The 19232-nt window shown below is 36.5% G+C and overlaps 1 protein-coding gene across 2 annotated transcripts in view; it reads right to left on the minus strand.

Annotated features, from left to right (window-relative positions):
• Positions 1 to 778: 778 nt before the first annotated feature.
• The window catches only part of DENND1B (DENN domain containing 1B), a 151368-nt gene continuing 132914 nt past the window's right edge, over positions 779 to 19232 (minus strand). For both annotated transcript variants that reach the window (XM_051625306.1, XM_051625305.1), the window contains 3 exons: positions 10867 to 10946; positions 9500 to 9716; positions 779 to 8214 (listed from right to left, as the gene is read on the minus strand). In XM_051625306.1, coding sequence (XP_051481266.1) covers positions 7663 to 8214; positions 9500 to 9716; positions 10867 to 10946 — 849 coding nt within the window. In that variant the 3' untranslated portion in view covers positions 779 to 7662. The remainder of the gene's footprint in view (positions 8215 to 9499; positions 9717 to 10866; positions 10947 to 19232) is intronic.

Consider the following 19232-nt stretch of genomic DNA (forward strand, 5'->3'; position numbering starts at 1 on the left):
AATATTGAAACCACAGTCTCTATGGTTTGTCAGCATAGGATAAGAAAATGCTTCTAGTTTAGAAGAGTGAATCACAGATCAGATTATACTGCAAAGCCATTTAATGCAAAATCCTAATTAAAAAATAGTTACACACTTGCATAAAATGACTCAGCAAAGCAACTATATTAAACAGCTAAGTCGTGCCTGGTAACATATTCCTGATGTGTTACTGTTTTACTTCCTATTTAGGAGGCTGGGCATCCCTCTTCCCTCACTAGCAGTATCCTCAAGATCTCTCTGATATTTGCAATACTTGGCTTAACAGCACAAAAATGCTTTGTGATGTCATAATAATTTTTTTAATATCAAATGTTAACAAGGCTGAAACCATTGCATCCATCAATTAATACTACTGTACCTTCTGCATGTCGTTTCTCCTGAATATCTCAATTTCTTAATCTATAAAATATACCAACCTTTTTGGTAAGAAATGGAAGCTCTACAGATCAAAAAAGCTGTTTAATAAGTAGGCATGATTAGATAAGGTTTCTAAAAGAAAAATACCATTGGAATTGCAAAGGATATCTGCATTTAACTTTTGCAGTGTATAAACAGTAAGTGAGAAAAAACAAAACACTTTCAGCTTTCTCTATATTTGAGAGACTTGAATTATAATTTAATGGAGAAAAACTTCCAGTATAATACATTATCATTGTATTGTTTTAACCTATATTTCTATTAAGCATGAAAACGCTGTTCAGATCAACCCATCAAACAAGAACCTTCACCACCCAAGGAATTTTGATATTTTTAAGTTTTATTTTATAGTACAGTGTTGGGCACTTTATGGCAATGTGGGGTTGACCAAAAACTTCTAGTGACGCCACAAACTTGGAAGGGAAAAAAAAAAACAAAACACCCCAAAACACAGCACACATCACAGCTCATTTACTACACCTACACAGTGCATTACTGACAGTAGTCTAAGGTCTGAATGACAGTTCTTGAGATGACTTTGAACAGTAGTCCAGAGGGTGCAAAAGCACAGAGTAAATTCTTAGATTTGGTTCTAGTTTTATTAAAGGTCAGTAACTATTTTTTTAAACTATTAGGACAATGCTGGTTGTTTGCTTTTAAATCTCCAAAACTATTAAAATTATCAATAAAACCTCAAAACATCCTGTACCTCATGCCTTTCCTACCTGTATTAAAGGCTCACAACAAGGACATCAGTTTTCAAAGTTTTCAAAGGACACAACAAAAAAATTCCTAAAAAAAATTAGAAGTGTTGAGATACATAATGTTTCTTGTTCTCTTGAGGCATTTCTCATTGTATCTGACACAGATTGAAAAATAACAAAAACAAATTGTCAGCTGGCTAAACATGTAAGCATTTTCAATTTCTCTTCCTTCTCAAAAATCATGAAGTAACAGATGTGATGTGCTTGTGTGCAAGCTGCACCAAGACTAGCTGTTCCACAGTGCTTTATTGCCGCCTTCAAGTATATTAATTTAAAGAAGTTCTCAAGGGAAAATGAAAGGTTAAAACAAAATATACAACAATATATAAAAAAAATTAATTTACAAAAAATTGAAAGGATACTGGCAACATTAGCAGATATTTTAAGTAATGACTTTTAATAATTAGGGATGTCACTAACTCAATTCTTAATACATACGGTCATTACCATATGTACGAACTCGCACTTCAGTGGTGGTACCAAAAAGCAGTGTTTAACTCCTCATCTTTTTATCACTGATAAACAAATGAGCAAATGATAAGCAAAACACCATAAATTCTAATATTAAACTTTATTTTAATTTAACTAGGCTATAGTTTAAGAATTACCTAGAACTGCTGGAATGCAAACATTGATTTAGGCCTTACTATTTCTGTAGAATGTGACATCCATAATCATTTCCAGTCATTTGAAATATACATTTGCCTCATTAGAATATATTCTGTTTTTATCATACAACCATTTTTCAAAGCTACATGCAATTTTACATACTTTTGAAAAATACTATTTCAAGGATCTGCTTGAAAAGCAGATGTGCACTACTAAATCACTTTGAAAGAAGGAAAAATATTGCACAAAATTCACTGAAGATTTGAAAGTCAACACATTTCCCCCCACAACCAAGTAGCTCCCTTATTTTTAACAGAAACAAAATGTCAATTCACATAGAATCGTAAAAAACATCAATGAACTTGAACTTATTTTTCAAATGCTAATACTGTTACTGGACTCTAAATACAAATGTTGTTAGTATTGACCTAAGTAATAGTACAAATTAATTTGAGTACCCTTTACTACAGTAAACGTTACAGAGTAACTTCCAACTGTGTTACCTGCTTCATACTCCAACCCAGCAGAAAATGGCAATGGCCCTGACAACTACACGGATGGCAGATGGTCTTCTAGACGAAGGTGGCTGTGGACTAGACAGGCAACCCTACTTAGAAGAAGTTTAGCAGCTTCCAGGAAAGATCTATCAAGTGCTTTCAATTGGCCACTGACTAAAACCGTAACACACACTGCAAAGCAAATCAAGGAAGGTTTTGCGCAGAAAAATGTACAATCCCTTTTTCATTCTTTTATTTTCAATCCCTTAATATCATGAATTCTAGACCAGCTGTGGTCCATGATCTAGGGGTGAAGATGAGGACACATCCTATTCAGCCCAGATTCTGTTAACACGTAACGCTTGGCAAAGACACACACATCTAATAGCAGCAAAGAAGTTACTGAAGACAAGTCACATCACCATTCACATTGTATTTGCTGGTGCAGTTTTATTTCTACATTCATTCTCCAAAAAATGACCACGATACCATGTGCACACACAGCCTTCACCATCCTGAGCTTTGCAATAAGGAAGCTGCTTGCTGCAGGCATACTTTTATTAGCCACATTCGTTTAGCCTGAAATGTTGGGATGTTGGGAACATGCTGGCTGGAGTCTTACAGCACCTGGACTACAGCCTGGCACCAAGAGAAAAGATGCTGATTCCCTCCCTTGATCCTCCTCCTGTGCAGTCAGGGTGGTTGGCGGTTCTGGGGCCCCCTTCTGCAGAACAGGGTCACACAGGGGGTGCATTTGCAAAAGGGCCTCATGCTGGGACTTTGATTATTGCATGAAATGTTTCTCAACTAATTACATGCATAGAGAAAAGATTTTAGATGCTCCTAGCAATTACATTAGACAGCTGCACCAATGAAAGATTGTTCTGTAGGACCGAATATGATTGATTGTAGGTGATGAAATAGAGGCTGTTTAAAAAACTGGCTTAACTGTTCTTTTTGCTTAGACTTACATCTTTTACAAGAACACGAGGTTGCAAACTAGTTCATTCTAAAACCTGAAACGACATCTAAAACAGACTTTTGAAATCTAAAACACTCCTCTAATAGATTGGGTGGGATTTTCAAAAGCCCCCAGCACATGTCTGAACTTCAGCTGAGGTCTGTGTTACAATGCCTGAGAGAGGACTGCAGCTGGTGCTGAGAGTTTCTGATGACCCCACCCAAACAGCAGCAGCAGCAGCACTGAAATGCTAAATGACAACAAAGGGTTCAGTCAACAAATTCTATCACAACATCTACAGCTACATTTTTCCTTCAGAACAAGTCTATTTTACGGAGCTACATGATGCCCAAATATGTGGACTGGAAGAGCAAACCACTGCCTACTCTACACAGACTGCCATCTGCATGCATAAAGGGTGGGAAAGGATCATCCACAGTACTGTCCTTCCCGGAGTTATCTGTGCTGTTTTCACATGTTGCATCTCTACACACATGGATGGGAAGGCTTTGACTGGGACAACATATTATTCATTCTGTAAATCCCCCAGGGGATTAATTCCATAGGCAATATTACCTTTGCCTACATGGCTGGCCTGGAATCACTACAACTGAGCTAGAACATTACACAGTATCTTGAAATCTGGATTTCCTCAGAGTTGTTATTCACCCTGAGGACTCCAAGGCCCTGCTTCACCACACCCCATTGGAACAACCCAGGAATCTCTTTTTACTGCCCTTACTTATTTTTCCCCAAACCAGATAAGTGATACAGTTTATGTCAGGCAGACACCTATGCAAAACAAAGATTCAAGTCCTAGTTTGACTTTCTTCACCAGAAATTTGTTCCTATGTGTAACAGATCACAAAGCTTAATCAAATAACCTGGTATCTCCCTTTAACAGGAGAAATGGGAAGATTTTTGAGCTCCTGAAGAAAAGAGATGCTTCTGAAGAAGACCACATGAGCTCTGAATGAGCAGAATTCAGTTCTCACCAGTAACTGGTGATGAATGTTGCTGATCTTCAAAGACATTAGAAGGATCTCCACAAATAAACAGCATACAAGCACAAAACTTGTAAAAAGCACTGGACCTGGACGATTTCTCTTAATATAGAACCCAATGTGGTAATAAAAATACTGTATATGTAGCCAATAAACAATTTTATATTTTCACAAGGACAGAGAACAACAGTGTTGAGCTGGATATATCAGTTTGGACTCTTATCTATTTGGTAACTGGCAATTCTGTCTAAATAAGGCACAAAAATTAGCCTTTTTGAAAGATTACTGATAGTAAGTGGAACAGATTCTGTAACATTTCAGAGATAAAAATGTACCTACAGTTAAATAAAACTCAACATAGATAAAGGACTGAGTTATTTTTTAACTTATATAAGGTCCAAAACAAAAAAAGGACATACTATTTAATTATTTTAAACACTCTATGGGCTTTATAAACAGTAAGGAAACAATGTGGCATAAGCACAGTAACCAACATTTTGACTGCAAAATAATTCTACATTGAATTTCATGTTCCATCTACTTCCCTTCAGCCTGCATTTTCTCAATGGAACAGTGAATTACTACAATGTTGATTATTATAATTTCTCAAATTTTAAATAACCCACTATCAAACTTTCAATTTTATGATCCTTCTAATAACTGTAAGAATATTAGCAGCCTCACATGGCTTCCATATTTTTTCCACAATGGTGTAAATGGGACAATCTAATGATAATAGGAATTCAGTGCCTGTCATGTAAAGCCAGTAAGATTTATTCTATCAGATAGACATTTTTGAAAAACATTTTCTGGCAGCATTTCTGGACTTACGTGTTTGATGATTTTGAAAGTAATGATGGCCATAATTTCAATATTTTTTTTCTATTTTTCTCCTTAAAACATTAATACTGTTTATTACCTTTAATAAATGAAGAGAACAAAAAGTCATTTTAGATGGAACTGTGGACAGGACATGAATGAGAACAAGTGAGAAGTGCAACAAGAAGAAACATCTTTGTCCTGCATCTCTTCTCTCAGAAACACTTGGCAGCACTAAGTTTGGGTTGGTTTAGTACCAACAAAGGAGAAGAATGCTCTCTACTGAGTCCTTCATACCACCTCTAACAAGTGTCCATGAGGTTGCCCTGCAGCTTTCTCATCTGAACATCACCTGAGCTATGTGGTCTGACCCACACAGGAAGTTTAGAGCAAACATTTAGAATAATTTTTATGACACTTTTGATTTATAATAGTGCAAAACACTTTGACATGTAACATTATTATGTTATTTAAAAATCCAAAATATATCATGTTGATACACAAGAGGAATCCGTGGGATAGATAAATACTTTGGAGTACAGACCTCTGGTCATACAACCCCTAACTCTGGAATACTGAGATTCTCCAGTGATGCATGCCATAATGAGACATAGGTATTTCTGTAAGTTTTTAATCTTAACTGCACTGATTTAAAAAAAAGTATTTTAAAAAAGTATTTCTGAAGGCTCATTCTTAATGATAAGCTCTGACCCAGTCCATCTCATTCCGGAAATTTTTGCATTAACAAAGCCAAGGTCTCACTCTACTGCATTTCTTTGGTAAAGCATCAAGCATTTCCCCTGTAATGATATGGATCCACACCCTTAGTTCAGCTGCCTTCTAGTGAAGTAATCAAAAAACCACTTTTGATTTGTGTTAGATAAAAGGAAAATTTATTCATAAATCTCAGTAGGCAACTGATATTAAACTTTGCAGAAAACTACTACTAAGATATTAAAGCACAATCTGATCCAAATACTGACCTCAGGGACATGCTCACTCAGGTCCATACTGAGATTAAGACTCATCATTCATGTCAAAGAGGAAAAGGAATAAAAAAGGTTTCTGACATGAGTTTAGAAGAGTAGAAGAGCATTCTTCTCAGGCACAGTTCATTTTATACTCGTGAGTTACTTCTGCCAACTGCATTGCAAATACCTTTCAAGGCTGATGATTCCAATCTCCTGAGACTTACTTCATGCCTTTCCTGTCCTGAGCTATCATGGAGGACAATGTATGTATCGTAAACTGGAAGAGTGGAAAAAGAAAACAGGAGGAAAATTTAAAAAAAAAAAAATCCATATCTTGCTCCATATAGCAGCAAGAATTTTCAGAATTTAAAAATATCCAAAAATTCCTTAGGAATGCTGCCAGAATGAAGCCAAATGCTTGTTCTAAATACACTAATCATCAAGTCAATTTTTTCACCTTCACTGGATTTAGAAAGCAATTTTTGGTTGTTCAACTTAGCTAAAAAGGAGAGTTGGATATATGCAGTCTCCAGCTGAATCTGCAATTTTAGTTTTCTAGTGTTACAAGTAATTTTCAGTCATGACTCTTTGATCATTTAACTAAATGTCACTTCTAAGTAACAGTAGTTCAATCTGCCTCTGAAAAGACAGTTAATAAAAATGGGAAGAAAATAGTTCAGAAGAGGCACAAATTAGTTTTAAACACTATTAAACTGTATAAAATAAAAAATAATAGAAATCTGTCAATTCCACTTACACTCACCTTTCTGAAATTTTTAAGTGAAATACTCTACCTAGGGAAACCGGATAATATGCCCTTAAAGTGTCTTAGTTGTAAACAGAAGTTAATAACATCACATTATAATTTATCACTTCATGTACTTTACAGAAGAGAGAAAAGCATGCGCTACCTTTCTGAAGTCTGGAAGACAGGGCCATAGTTATAGTTTGGAGTAAGTTCCAAGTTATATTCACATGAAATTCCTTATTCTAAAAAAAGTTTCCTTTCACCCCTGCTTTGCTGAAGCAAATTCTTGCCATGGAAAATAGTTATTGCTGTTTTGTAGATTTGCATTCACCTTCTAAGACAGTTAAACCTCTTCTCAAAAGATTAAGGCAATTATTATTCATTACAAATACTAACATTTGTACATTTCAGACAAATCAGATTGCTCTGTTCATTTCATGCTTAATGGGATGAATACAGTACCTTCAAAACCTGGTTAGCTGTTAGGTGATACCTTTCCTGTTGCTCAAAGGAAGCAAATGCTACGAAGCACCATACACTTGCTGTATTTTTAACACAGAGACTAACTAGTACCTGATTTAAGAGTGCATTGATACATTTAGTTCCATTTTGTGGACATAACTACAGCCAACAAATGAACTGGGTAAACACAGAAGTGATGTCCCAAAGGCAGAAAATGCATACTCAACTGAAGAGAATTACTTTTATAATCTAAGATCTCTTATTCCTTTTTCAACTTTTGGTTATCATGTTATATGGAGTTATATGGAGTCCTGAGTAGTCTTCCTTTAAATTCTGATGGGAGTCAAGTTTCTCTTCTCATAGTTTTCTTAGGTTTTATTTCCCCTGCTACTGCTGGATAAGCTATCTTCTGAAATATTTAAACCATAGTGAAAAGCAGAGCTCAGTTTACACAATGACACCACTTCTTGAAGAAGTCCACCCTCTTCTGGAGTTTCATTTCCTTTCTTCTCATCTTTCTCCCAAGGGACCAGAATGGATGGATGTTGAGCAAGACTTGCTGAGAGCTGACCTTCTGAGGTATTGCTTAGTGTTTCATTCTGCTCTGCATACTTATAGGAAGAATAACCTGCTTTGAAACTTTCCAGAGAAGCAAACTGGGGACTTGATGGCACTAGAGATGGCGTTGTCATACTTTTGGTGTCCATATTCTCAGTAACAAAGGTTTTACCACTACTTTCTTCTTCCAGCCTTGAGAGAGATTCTCTGGGGCCACCAGAAGAAACTGGCTTCCTTGGTGATGGAGGGAGCTGCTTCCCATGGAGCACACTGTCATCCTGACCAAGGTTCCACTCTGCTTGATCATTAGCATTGCTGCAGAGCAGGGTAAGGTTATTCTCACTAGGTGCATTCGACTTGTTCTGAAAGAAAGAACATGTGTTTATAGTTAATGTTACAAGAGATGTCCCTACACTGGTACTTTTGAAACAAAAAAGCTATAGTGGATTTTTTGTGTTCTTAAATTATGGATTCCTTTTGGGGTTAAATGATAGAAAACAACAATGTTTGTTGGGGTTTTTTTACACTTCTTCACCAGAACTCTGTCTCTCTTACCCTGAGGATCTCCTTTTGTGTATACGAAGGATTTCTGCCTCCCCTGTCCATTAAGTCTTTGCACAAGCAGTTTTGACAGCAAATAAAGACAGATTTTGCTGGTTTGTACCCATAATAAAAGGAGGAGGTGGACTAAAACACTAAAACTAAAACCAGATGGCAATTCCTTTTTGCTTCAGTAATTAATTATACCAACTTTTTATATTAAATTTTTTGGCCAAACAAACCAAAAGGGACATTTTATTAATGCGACCCTTTTGTGATACTCAGGAAATTTTACAAGCTTTTCAAACATTTGCATTGGAATTTGCTGTTCCAGTATTCTACTATATATTCTATTGTGTATATATATATATAAAATATACTATATGTATTCTACTATATAAATATTCTACTATAGGATCCCTTTCAGCCAAAGTAAAAATTTAACAGCTGATATGAGCTGTAATTCAAAACCACATGTTTTTTTACTAACATCACAGCAGTCACTTGGTGAGAGTTTTAAAATTGTAGGTAAGGAGTTTATTTACGCTACAGGCCCTGTGCAACTCTACCTAAAAAAGGATCAAGAAGCCCTTTTAGAAAGTTCCGGAGTACTATTCTAGCAGTGTTTCAGGTGCAGTTACCACATGGATCTCATGACTTAACCAAGATGGGAACATCACCATTATCAGTATGACTAGTTTGAGAATGCAAAGTGAGAATGGAAATAAGTATCTTCTGAACCACACTAAAAAGACTTAAAACCAGCTCTGGGAATACCAGATTGAACAGCCAAATATAATGCTAAACTATTTGATCATGTAAATTACTACATTATTCACAGGACTATGTATGGTTACCATTAAAGGGGAAAAATACTGTTGCAAGATGATGAATAAACTGGACAAAGGTGTAACCAATCTCTTGGATGGCAAAAAGCCATCATGCAGTGGCCAGCACGGGTGTACTTTTACGTAGCCCTAGGAAGACACAGTAGCAATTCCAAGGACTGTGCTGCAGTGTCTGAGCTGTATGTTCTTGAATCCACAAGTACTGGATTCCACTATAAAGAGACTGGAGTTGTTTTTCAAAAGAAGGCAGAAGACTAACCTCAGTCTTGTAATCAATGTCATCCATTGACCTAAAAAAATCCAGGCTCTTTGCTCCTGAGAGCTTTCCTTGATCTGAACTGTGTGTGCTCAGTGTGTCCAAAATCTCCCCAAGCAAGTCCATTTCTCCTTGATGCTGAGGAGTTATTCCAGTTTCACCAGAATCATCACTATCATAAAAGTAAGCAGAAGCTTCTTCACTGTCTTCTGATGATAACCTGAAAACAAAACTTGGTCACCAGCTAGTAACATAAAAGATATTTTATTACAGACACTTCTGAAAGTAGAAGAATGTCTTCCAAGTCTTCTGAGAGGAAACATAAATGCAGAATTTGTTCCTATTCGAGAATATTCCTAAGCGTAGATGTAAGATAGATACCTGTATCTTATGGAGATACAGTTACTGTTAGCTGGAAATCCTGTTTCCTATTAATATGGCTTCCAAAAACTTCCCTTCAATACTAAGTTACTCCACAACTGGTTCCTCTTTTCCCTTATCTACATCTTATATTTAGGTCAGCGTTGCTACACCTCTCCAGCTGACCTAGTCACACACTTTGTTCTGCAAAACTCTTCTACGGTCATATGACCAGATTGACTGGAGCCCTGCCTATCTGCAAGGAGAACTGGTGCTTTTGTCTCTTATTCTCTCTTTCACTCATTGTAATATCTTTACCTCTGACCTCCATACTACTGCAGTCTTTGCCTATCTCTTTCTCTCCAGAATATTATTACAAAGGGTATTTCCATAGCTCACTGTTTTAATAATGTCCTTTGAACACTTCAGGAACTCCCTCTTCCCCGCTGCATCATGGCTTAAGCTGCTTGACTTTACTTTAAAGATCTTTCATGCTTTATATCAGTATGTTTATTACCAAAAATTGTCTCCTGAATTCAATCAGAGTATGCATCAATGCAGCTTAAGCCTCAGTTTAGGACTTGCCTTTAATTCAAACATAGGGAGACTCACAAGGCAGTATTTCTCTTCCAGACCCTTTAGAAAACTTTCCATTACCATGACAACAAGGTAAGACTCAAAGAACAGATTAGTGAGGTCACTGCCAACCACGTTGGTAAATATTATTTTGCTGTTTCTTTGTGTATGTAGCCTATCTTTTTATCTTGAGTCTGTGAAGACTGAGGGTTATGTCAAGCTCTTATAGGCACTATAAATATCGAAAAGACAGAATAGCCTGTCCTTCTTTTTAAAAGCAGATTTAATCCTAAACTACTTGACATCATCTAGATCAGGAATCAAGCTGTCATTCTGGACAGGAGAACAAATGCATCACTTGAACCCAGATTTGCTGAGTAACACTAGTTAACCTTTCTCCCATACATACACACACATCCAGACAGGCTTCTTACTTGCTTGTTCTCTCCATTTCATCATCATCATCTTCATCCAAGGCAAAATCCTGGTTACTGAGATGCTGGTTGAAACGAGTCTGGAGGATAGAAAATTAACAGTATATTTTTTATTTATTTTTTATATTTCAGCGTTATTTATTTGCAGACTAGCTGCCACTTTCCTCATTAAGGCTTCTTGAGCATTTGATGAGAAAAATCACATACCAACCAAGTCTTTTAAAGATTGTTACAAGAGGACATGAAGTTCTCAAGTGTCACAAATTAAAGAGCAAGGGAATATTTTTTCTTCATGGCCTATGGAGGATCTTATTATTTATGCAAAGCCTGGAGTGCCTAATTATTTATGCAAAGCCTTGATTAGCAGAAGACTGGCTATTGAAGGAAAAGCATCACTCAAGTCTACTACCTTTTCTTGCAAGTATAGGACAACAAGCACTGTGGTTTGCTACTTTCTCATATAAATATTTGTCAGTTTTTGGTTGATGTGTTGAGCATGAAGAGAAATGGATTTTTGAAGCAGCAAAACCAAAAAAAGTCAGGAGCCTCTTCACATAGCTACATGTGTGTTAAACAGAATTGCCAAGTAAGTAGTATGCCAGCTGTGTATCATGAATGCCTTTGTGCAGGACCATTTACTGAAATCTGCACTTAGCTCAGTTAGTGTACACTCAGAGCATCCCATGGAGAGCTTGTGTAGAGTAGCTGTGTGCTGTAAATTCACCTGCTACTATATTGAGTACCACTAATCTGCTGTATCACATTATTAATTAGCAAGCAGAAACAGGAAAACATTTCTACAATACTTGAAAAAACATGTGGTTCCTAATGTGTTAAACCAAGTAACAGTTGACAGAAAATGAGACAATTATTAGAGTATTAAAAACTATGAAAGAGCCCAAATTAATTTTCATAGTGGGGAAAAGTTATAGGACAGAACACAGAGAAACCAACTACTGATATTGCTAAAGGTTTGTACATCTCGTATGATTTTTTTGGTATCAAAACACCACAAAGATTAACTATGCAGGCAACCACTGAAGAGATTATGAAGTTTGGAAACCGGGAATCTCAGAAAATAATTTAAAGACATATGGACAGAATTTGTGCAAAGGGAAAATGGAAAAATGAAAAGTTAGCTAACTTTAAAGAAAATCAAATGCAAGTAAAAAGAAGTGCTACTGCCCACATCTCATCATGCAGTTCACCAAATGCCTAAACCTACAACAAGCCTTTATGGGGAAGAAATATGTACTTAATTTTAGACCACAAGGAGCTTGGAAATCTTGTACTGTGAGGATTTCACTATGTCACCTATTACAGAGGTTGTCAGTGTTCTACATGTCCCAAGACATTCTCTGTAACTTCAACCTCCCTTTTGTTGTCAGGAACATCTCAGTGTTCACTCTTTATACATTGACACATTTGTTTTTGTTTAGCAAGAGGATTTAATTAAAGGAGCAAGCTTTGGTTACACTTTCCGTAATTCTTCATCCACAAAGAGGAAACATGTGGTTCCTAATGTGTTAAACCAAGTAACAGTTGACAGAAAATGAGACAATTATTAGAGTATTAAAAACTACAAAAGAGCCCAAACTAATCTTCATACTGGGCAAAAGTTATAGGACAGAACACAGAGAAACCAACTACTGATATTTCTAACTCTTTCCCAGTTTTGTGATTTCTTTGTGTTATTCCCATCAGTGTTGCAATCAATCACATCCCTGTTTGTAACTAAAGGAGGATTAACCACTCTGTCTCACTTGATATTGTTAATTGGTTATCTACTGATTACTGCCACAACTACAGTCACCGTTTTCAGTTTAAAAAGTTGTTCTTTAAGTATTTATTTTCACTGGGACAATTAAAATATCTTGTTTCTGTAACACTGGTAATTCACTACTTCCCCAAGGAAGTTCTGACATGACATTCATTGTAATTAAAGCTGTAAGCCTGGAACTGACCCTGAGAGGGCAAAACTCTGTCTTACTTTTTTTGAATTGACATCAAAATTAGATGCTGCCATCACATTTACTTCTTCTAAAATCAAGACAAAACTTTGAGGGAAAGAATGTTCATTAAAAATGTTGAGAAATTTCAGAAACAAAACCAAAACAGACACTTGTTCATCTGCAAATAGATTAATCCTACAAGATAACATTCACTGGTTAGTTGAAACACTAATGGTTCGAAGAACATGGATAGTTAACGTAAAGAAGAAAAAAGAAAAAAAAGTTGTGTCTTTGAGAAACAGGAACTGAGTAAAATTCATTAGAATCAGCAAACACCATAGGAACAGCAGTGACCCCTCCCAGCATCTACAAACAGCAATATGCAAGTGTCTTGATGAAAGCAAGAATAACATCATATAAAGGAATATAACAGAGCACATGTTGATAAACCTAGACCAAAACAAAATAAAACCTTCTAGTTCCTGATGGTCAGACTCACTCTTTTAAAAAAGATATTTGTTACAAATTTAAATGCTTAGGGCTACAAAATTATACAGAAAGACTTTCAAGAACTAAATGAAATAAAATGGGATTTACATACAAGGGAAAAAAGGAAAAGGGGAAGGAAAGGAAAAAATCTGGCCATAAATAACAACATTCTCCAGAGTTTACAGCCCTGTGAGCTAGCCACGGAGACAACAAGCAACACATGTTTCTGAATAGGTGACTTTCCTCTAGGAGCTGTAATAAAAATGATTGCAAGGGAGGGGTATGTCCAGACTACTTTGCAAAGAAAGAAAAAGAAAGAAAGAAACTCTTAATAAATTCCAAAAGGAGAACCATAAATCTTTTTCAGTGCTCCACTAGGCAAAGTGACATAGTATGTGCACCTGCAAAACCTGTCAAAATCATTTAAGAAGTCCTTCCATTACTGACGTACCCTGCTGTTTGCAGTTATTTAAGCTTTTAATTTCTGTCTTTTCTGCATTTTGAAGTGTGTAACCTTTTTTATACCTTTTTATGAAAAAAGGACAGACTTCTGTTTCCTTCTTGATCAGCATTCTAATAACAACCAGACCATTTAAATTTATTACTGCAAGAAATGATATGGTAACACTCCTTTCTTGCTGCACCAGAACTTTATAAAGTCTTAATAGACTGCTGTCATACTATTTTTTTTTCTATAAAATAAAGCAACAAACTTCTTCAAAGCACTCAGTTGTTTTGGTTTTCCCAACTACTTCTGCTTACCTAATAATGCTTTTACTTGATGTATCTACTCGATATCAAACATGAACAGGGTTTCAATTTTTGCTATTTAAATATTTTCTCATCTTTAGGCACCCCACATCACAAGAACCCATCTCTTGTCTTGCTTGAAAAATAAGTGTTCAACTAATTAAACATGTTTTCCACAAGCTACTGTTAAACCATCAAGCCTGTGTGTAAAGTTCAGCAAAGGAACAACTGCAGCTGCTGTGAGGATATATGTCCTTTTTGTATAGGTCGCATACATCCTCTTTGGTTTCTGCCCAACTTCAGAATCTTAGTGTCGCGAACCAACAACACTGAAACCAGAAAAAGAAGGTCCTGACAGTATAAACACGGGGAGAATCAAACAAATCAAACACAACAGGTCCTTAAACAGTCTTCCACTTGCTGGTAGCCTCACAAAATGTATTGACATGGCATAAAAATTTAAACAAAATACATGAATGTTAAAGGATTTTAATTACATTGGTTACATTCTGGATTGGGCACAAAAGTCAGTCTTTGAAATGTCAGCTTTTTATGTAATGCTAGAGGTTTCAGGAGCACAGCTTTCTGGAATGACTGCTTATTGATCAATCCTAAGGCAAGAAGTTTAACAAGGCTGCTGCTATTAATTGTCCTCAAAGTGAGAAACAAATAATCTTTTGATAAATGAAACACGTGTAATTTCACATTTACTAGCTACTCAATACATCAACACTTATGAAGTTTCAAGAAGAGAAAAATATCTACAATGGTTTAAATCTATGAAGTACTGTGTCCTTTTTCTTAAAAATACCAAGATTATTCATTCAGTACAAGAATCAAAACAAATACATGTCCACTATTATTTATGAGTCAGTATTCTATTTTACCTATCCTCCTCTACAACCCAATCACAGACATAAGTATGGATTCACCTCCAGTAGAGAAGCAAAAGATCTCTCAGTCAAACTTTCTAGTTAAGCACAACCTGCTGCTCTTTTCCAGTTAAAGACTGTGGTCTAAAGCAATGGGTACTGAAATCCCAGGAAAGTACTCAATGTTACACATCAGCCACAAGAGCTGAGGCTGATGGGGGAGGAGGGAAAGCAGAGAGATAAAGAAGAAATACAGTTTCTAAACTTTCCTTTCCTCAATACCCCTCTTTTTCTGGGACATTTTTCAGAAATAGTTCTGCTTTTCTCTAAAATAAGAAATAATATTCCATTCTCTCTGCATAATCGCAGACTGTTTTTCCCTCAGGAAGCCTACACCACCTCCTGGCCCTCTGAATCAGACTCAGACCCCTGAGCCAGATCTCGGTCATTCTTAGTGGCACCATGCCACAAGTCACCCTCGCTGCAAAGAGGGCACCATCCAAAGGCTTCACTTTATTGGCAATAAGCAGAAGCGTTAGTCTTCTAAAACAGGACAGGGAGATTCTCAGTGACATTAGGTACAACTAAAGCGAGCAGCTCTTCTATAAAGAGGAATTCTTTAATGGATTTTTACTGCAGATGATTTTAAGAATCAGACTCACCAGGTAGAACTTCCAGTTACAAAAACAAACTAAGAAAAATATTGGTTATTTTCCCTTTCTGATGGTTACTAATACCCTAGGTTTACTGAGTAATTAGATGGAAGGGAAATGACAGGATGGAGAGCTGAGGGAGTCACAGTGCAGACAGGAGCAAGCAGATAAGGGGGAATGCATGGCAGAAAAGAAAAACTAGTCCATGTCTATACACACAAAGACATGTGAGTGTCCATATCCACAAAGGCAGAAAAGGGACAGTGTTTTTGAGGTAACAGGAAAGTCAGGAGGCCTGGAACTAACTCAGGTATACAAGTGTATGACCTGTGAATCATAAGCAAGTAAAGCAGAGATTACTGGTTAAATTGGTCTTCTGGCTAAAAAGTGCATAAAATCTTTACATCAGCAGAGTTATATCATGGTAAAATTGCTGCTGTAAGTTGTTTGAAGATCACATGACTTTTTTGAAAGAAAACTTTCCAAAACCACTGATGTTTGAATGTACAGTGTGAATATGATCTTAAACACAAACATCATACAGCTCCAGACTTCAAGATTTAATCAGAAACACCAAATGGCACACAATTTTAGACAGATAAAACCTGAGCAGCATTCAGGTAGGGGAGGTGGAGGTTGATGGTTGGACATGGTTATCTCAGAGGTCTTTTCCAACCATGACAACTTTGTGATTCTGTGAACTCTGTCCATCAGCCCTATGGACAATGGAAGAACCTACGTGAGGGAGGCTCTGTGTTCAATACAGACATAGTAATTACATTTGCAAGGAAAAAAAAATTGTGCCTTAGAAACAGAAATATTGACTTGGAGCACATTTCTGTCCAAGGCTCCCAGTCCCTCCCCCTGACTGACACCAGGAGGAGTCTGATGCTCAACAAAGGTGGTCTTTCTCTACAAGGTGTTGGGGGACATAGATGGCACATACTAGATTTGGGTGCTATTCACTAATTTCTTGTATTTTAGGGCCTAAATTAGACAATAAACTGTGGGAGAGAAGTGTCATCAGGATGCAATCTAGATGTTTGTGGGCTGAGTTGCCCTCTGGTCATGTACCCCTCTCTCCACTTACTGTGGAAAGAGTCCCTGGTAACACTGCTGCTAACTTCAGCGTTTCAGTAGCATCTAAAATTAAGACGGGTTGAATCTGGGGTTTCACGTGCAGCGATGCAAAGATCCCTAAAGGAAAGGCTCTTCCTCTTTCTTCTACTCTCTCCTTTGGCCCCAGGCCAGACTTTATTCTTTAATTGAACATTTTTATTAATTTTTTTCACTCTTAGGTACATGATTAGAGAGAGAAAGAAAAGGTTAAGGAATAGACAGTACTAGTGCTGAAGTTTTATACATAAGGTTGTGCTTCAAACTTTCAGGCCTGAAGGCAAAAGCAACATGGAAGTTAGGACACAGATCCTAACCACTGGCCAACAGTTCTTCTGGCTACATGCTTTGGGCAGGTAGAGCCAAAACAACCCGTGGAAGACAGAAGATACACAGTAACTGAAAACAGAAGATACCACTGTTACATTAAGATGTCATTAAATTCTCCTGATGAAAAAAATTAATCCGGTTATTTCAATTAACTACTAAAGACAGAAAGGTGAATCCAGTTTTGAAGGTACTTTGTGAAATAGCATTTTTCAGATCCTTCAGAATAAAGAAACCTTGGTGCGGTTTGTTTGTTTGTAGAAGAGAGATCCTCAAAAAGGCTGCCTTCCTATTTATTAAAAACTAAAATAGGTGACAATAACAGACAGCAAAAGCATCTGCACACTTTTAGCTTGTCTAAATGTCTCTCCCAGAGGCAGATGTGCTGATGACTCTGCCCTGAAAAACAAAGCATTCCGATAAATGCTCACAGGGTAACAAAAATTCCAGAGTGATTTCCTGACCATTACAATAGCTTTTAATTTTTTTTATTTTTTTTTTTTTGCAGTCATGGTCATCAGTGGAGAGATTTCTCAAGTAGTGTTTACTTCAAAACTCAAAGAAGAACAGGCAGCCACCAGGTTTACCCTGGTTTATGGGTGCAGAATGAACATCAGAACTCTGCTGCAAAGGCTTGCAACAATCATTTGCTTAAAACTATGGTGAGAAGACATCGGGGCGGAGAAGAGGAATGAGCTCATATTAATAAAAATAATGAAATAAAAAGGTTTACAAACTTATACTGCTTCTTTTTTCTTCAGATGTGTTCACTGACTAAATTAAAAACAGTCACTGTGTATACTATTTTCTTGCAGAGGAGGTTTGAGCAATCTTGTAATTATACCTCTATTTAGTAGAGTATATTTCTGAAAACAGTTATGCATGATACGTGAAAAGTATCTAAATCTAAAAGTTTCAGTTGCAGAAAGTCCAGATAATCTTTCAGTTAAAAAAAAGTAAAGGAAGTACTGCTTGATTTCTAAGCGGTTTTCTGTAGTAAACAGCAAGGTTTATATAAGGCGAAGGACACGTGTGCCTGTACTACTCCGGAAAAAGTATGAGAGCCACGAGAGGGCACTCTCGTAATCTACAATTTGGATTTTTACTGCTTTTTTTTTTTTTTTTTTTAATTAAAAGGCAATCTGACTGTTTTGCAGAATGAAGAGATCTTACTTGACACACCAAGACAAAAGATTTTTCTCCAAATTACTGGAAGCTAATAATATCTACAATATTTTCAAATTACATCACATTGGCTAAAGAAACAGAATTTATTAATCAGGCAAAGCTTACTTCAAAGCTATATTTTGCAAAAACAAAACATGATTTATATTAACAATTATCTATTTGTTACTCTTTGTGACATTTGTCAATTTATAATATTTTAGTCAATGAGAGCAGAAGATAGCTCTGGCTATGTAACCAGTATTATCTGGGGATGCTAGGCATTGATGTGATCTCAAGCACACCCTCTAAATCCAAATACAGGTAAAGGCCCTTAATCAGAGCTTTTATGTTCATGGTATTATTGTGAGGTTGTCTGCAGGTTATTATTTTTTTTTTTTCTTGAAGGGGTTCAGTCGCTGTATAGCAAATACGAGATAATGCAGTGCTGAATATAGAAGCATTTCCCCTCCTCTTTTATGTTCCCAGAAAAAAAAAAAAAAAAAGTCTTCAGCATAAGCCCGTCTCACCACCTTTTTCAGGTTAGGAGGGTAATCAGTTACTGGAAGTCCTTTGTAGCTAATAATTATGTCATTTATTTTACTGGCCATTGTAGGGTTACTGATAAATGGGGCACTCCTGAAGGTAAGGTTATTCTGAACACATCTTCCTGCCTGACACTTGCTATCTTTGTTGAACAGAAGCCAAGCATACCTACTGCAAGCTGAATGATTATGTAGTTACTAGGATATACTACAACAAAAGTGCAAAAGCTACATATGTGATATGCTTTCAAGAATAAAAAAATGGTCATTCTCTTCTGTTGGTGAATAATAAGAAAAAAGTTTAAACTAACTTGGCTTCTACTATCTTGTGCAAAAGTGTTTTTTAAACCATTTTAGACGCTGTATTTAAATGCTGCAAAGTCATGGGAAGTGGTTCACTTGGTTTCTTAGATATAGGAACATTTTAAGTGGTGCTGACACACTGGGATTCCTGGTGAACCTGCACTTAGAACCCAAATGCCCAAGTTTCCATTACAG

The sequence above is a fragment of the Apus apus genome, chromosome 7 (assembly GCF_020740795.1).
Source record: "Apus apus isolate bApuApu2 chromosome 7, bApuApu2.pri.cur, whole genome shotgun sequence".
Taxonomy (NCBI): domain Eukaryota; kingdom Metazoa; phylum Chordata; class Aves; order Apodiformes; family Apodidae; genus Apus; species Apus apus.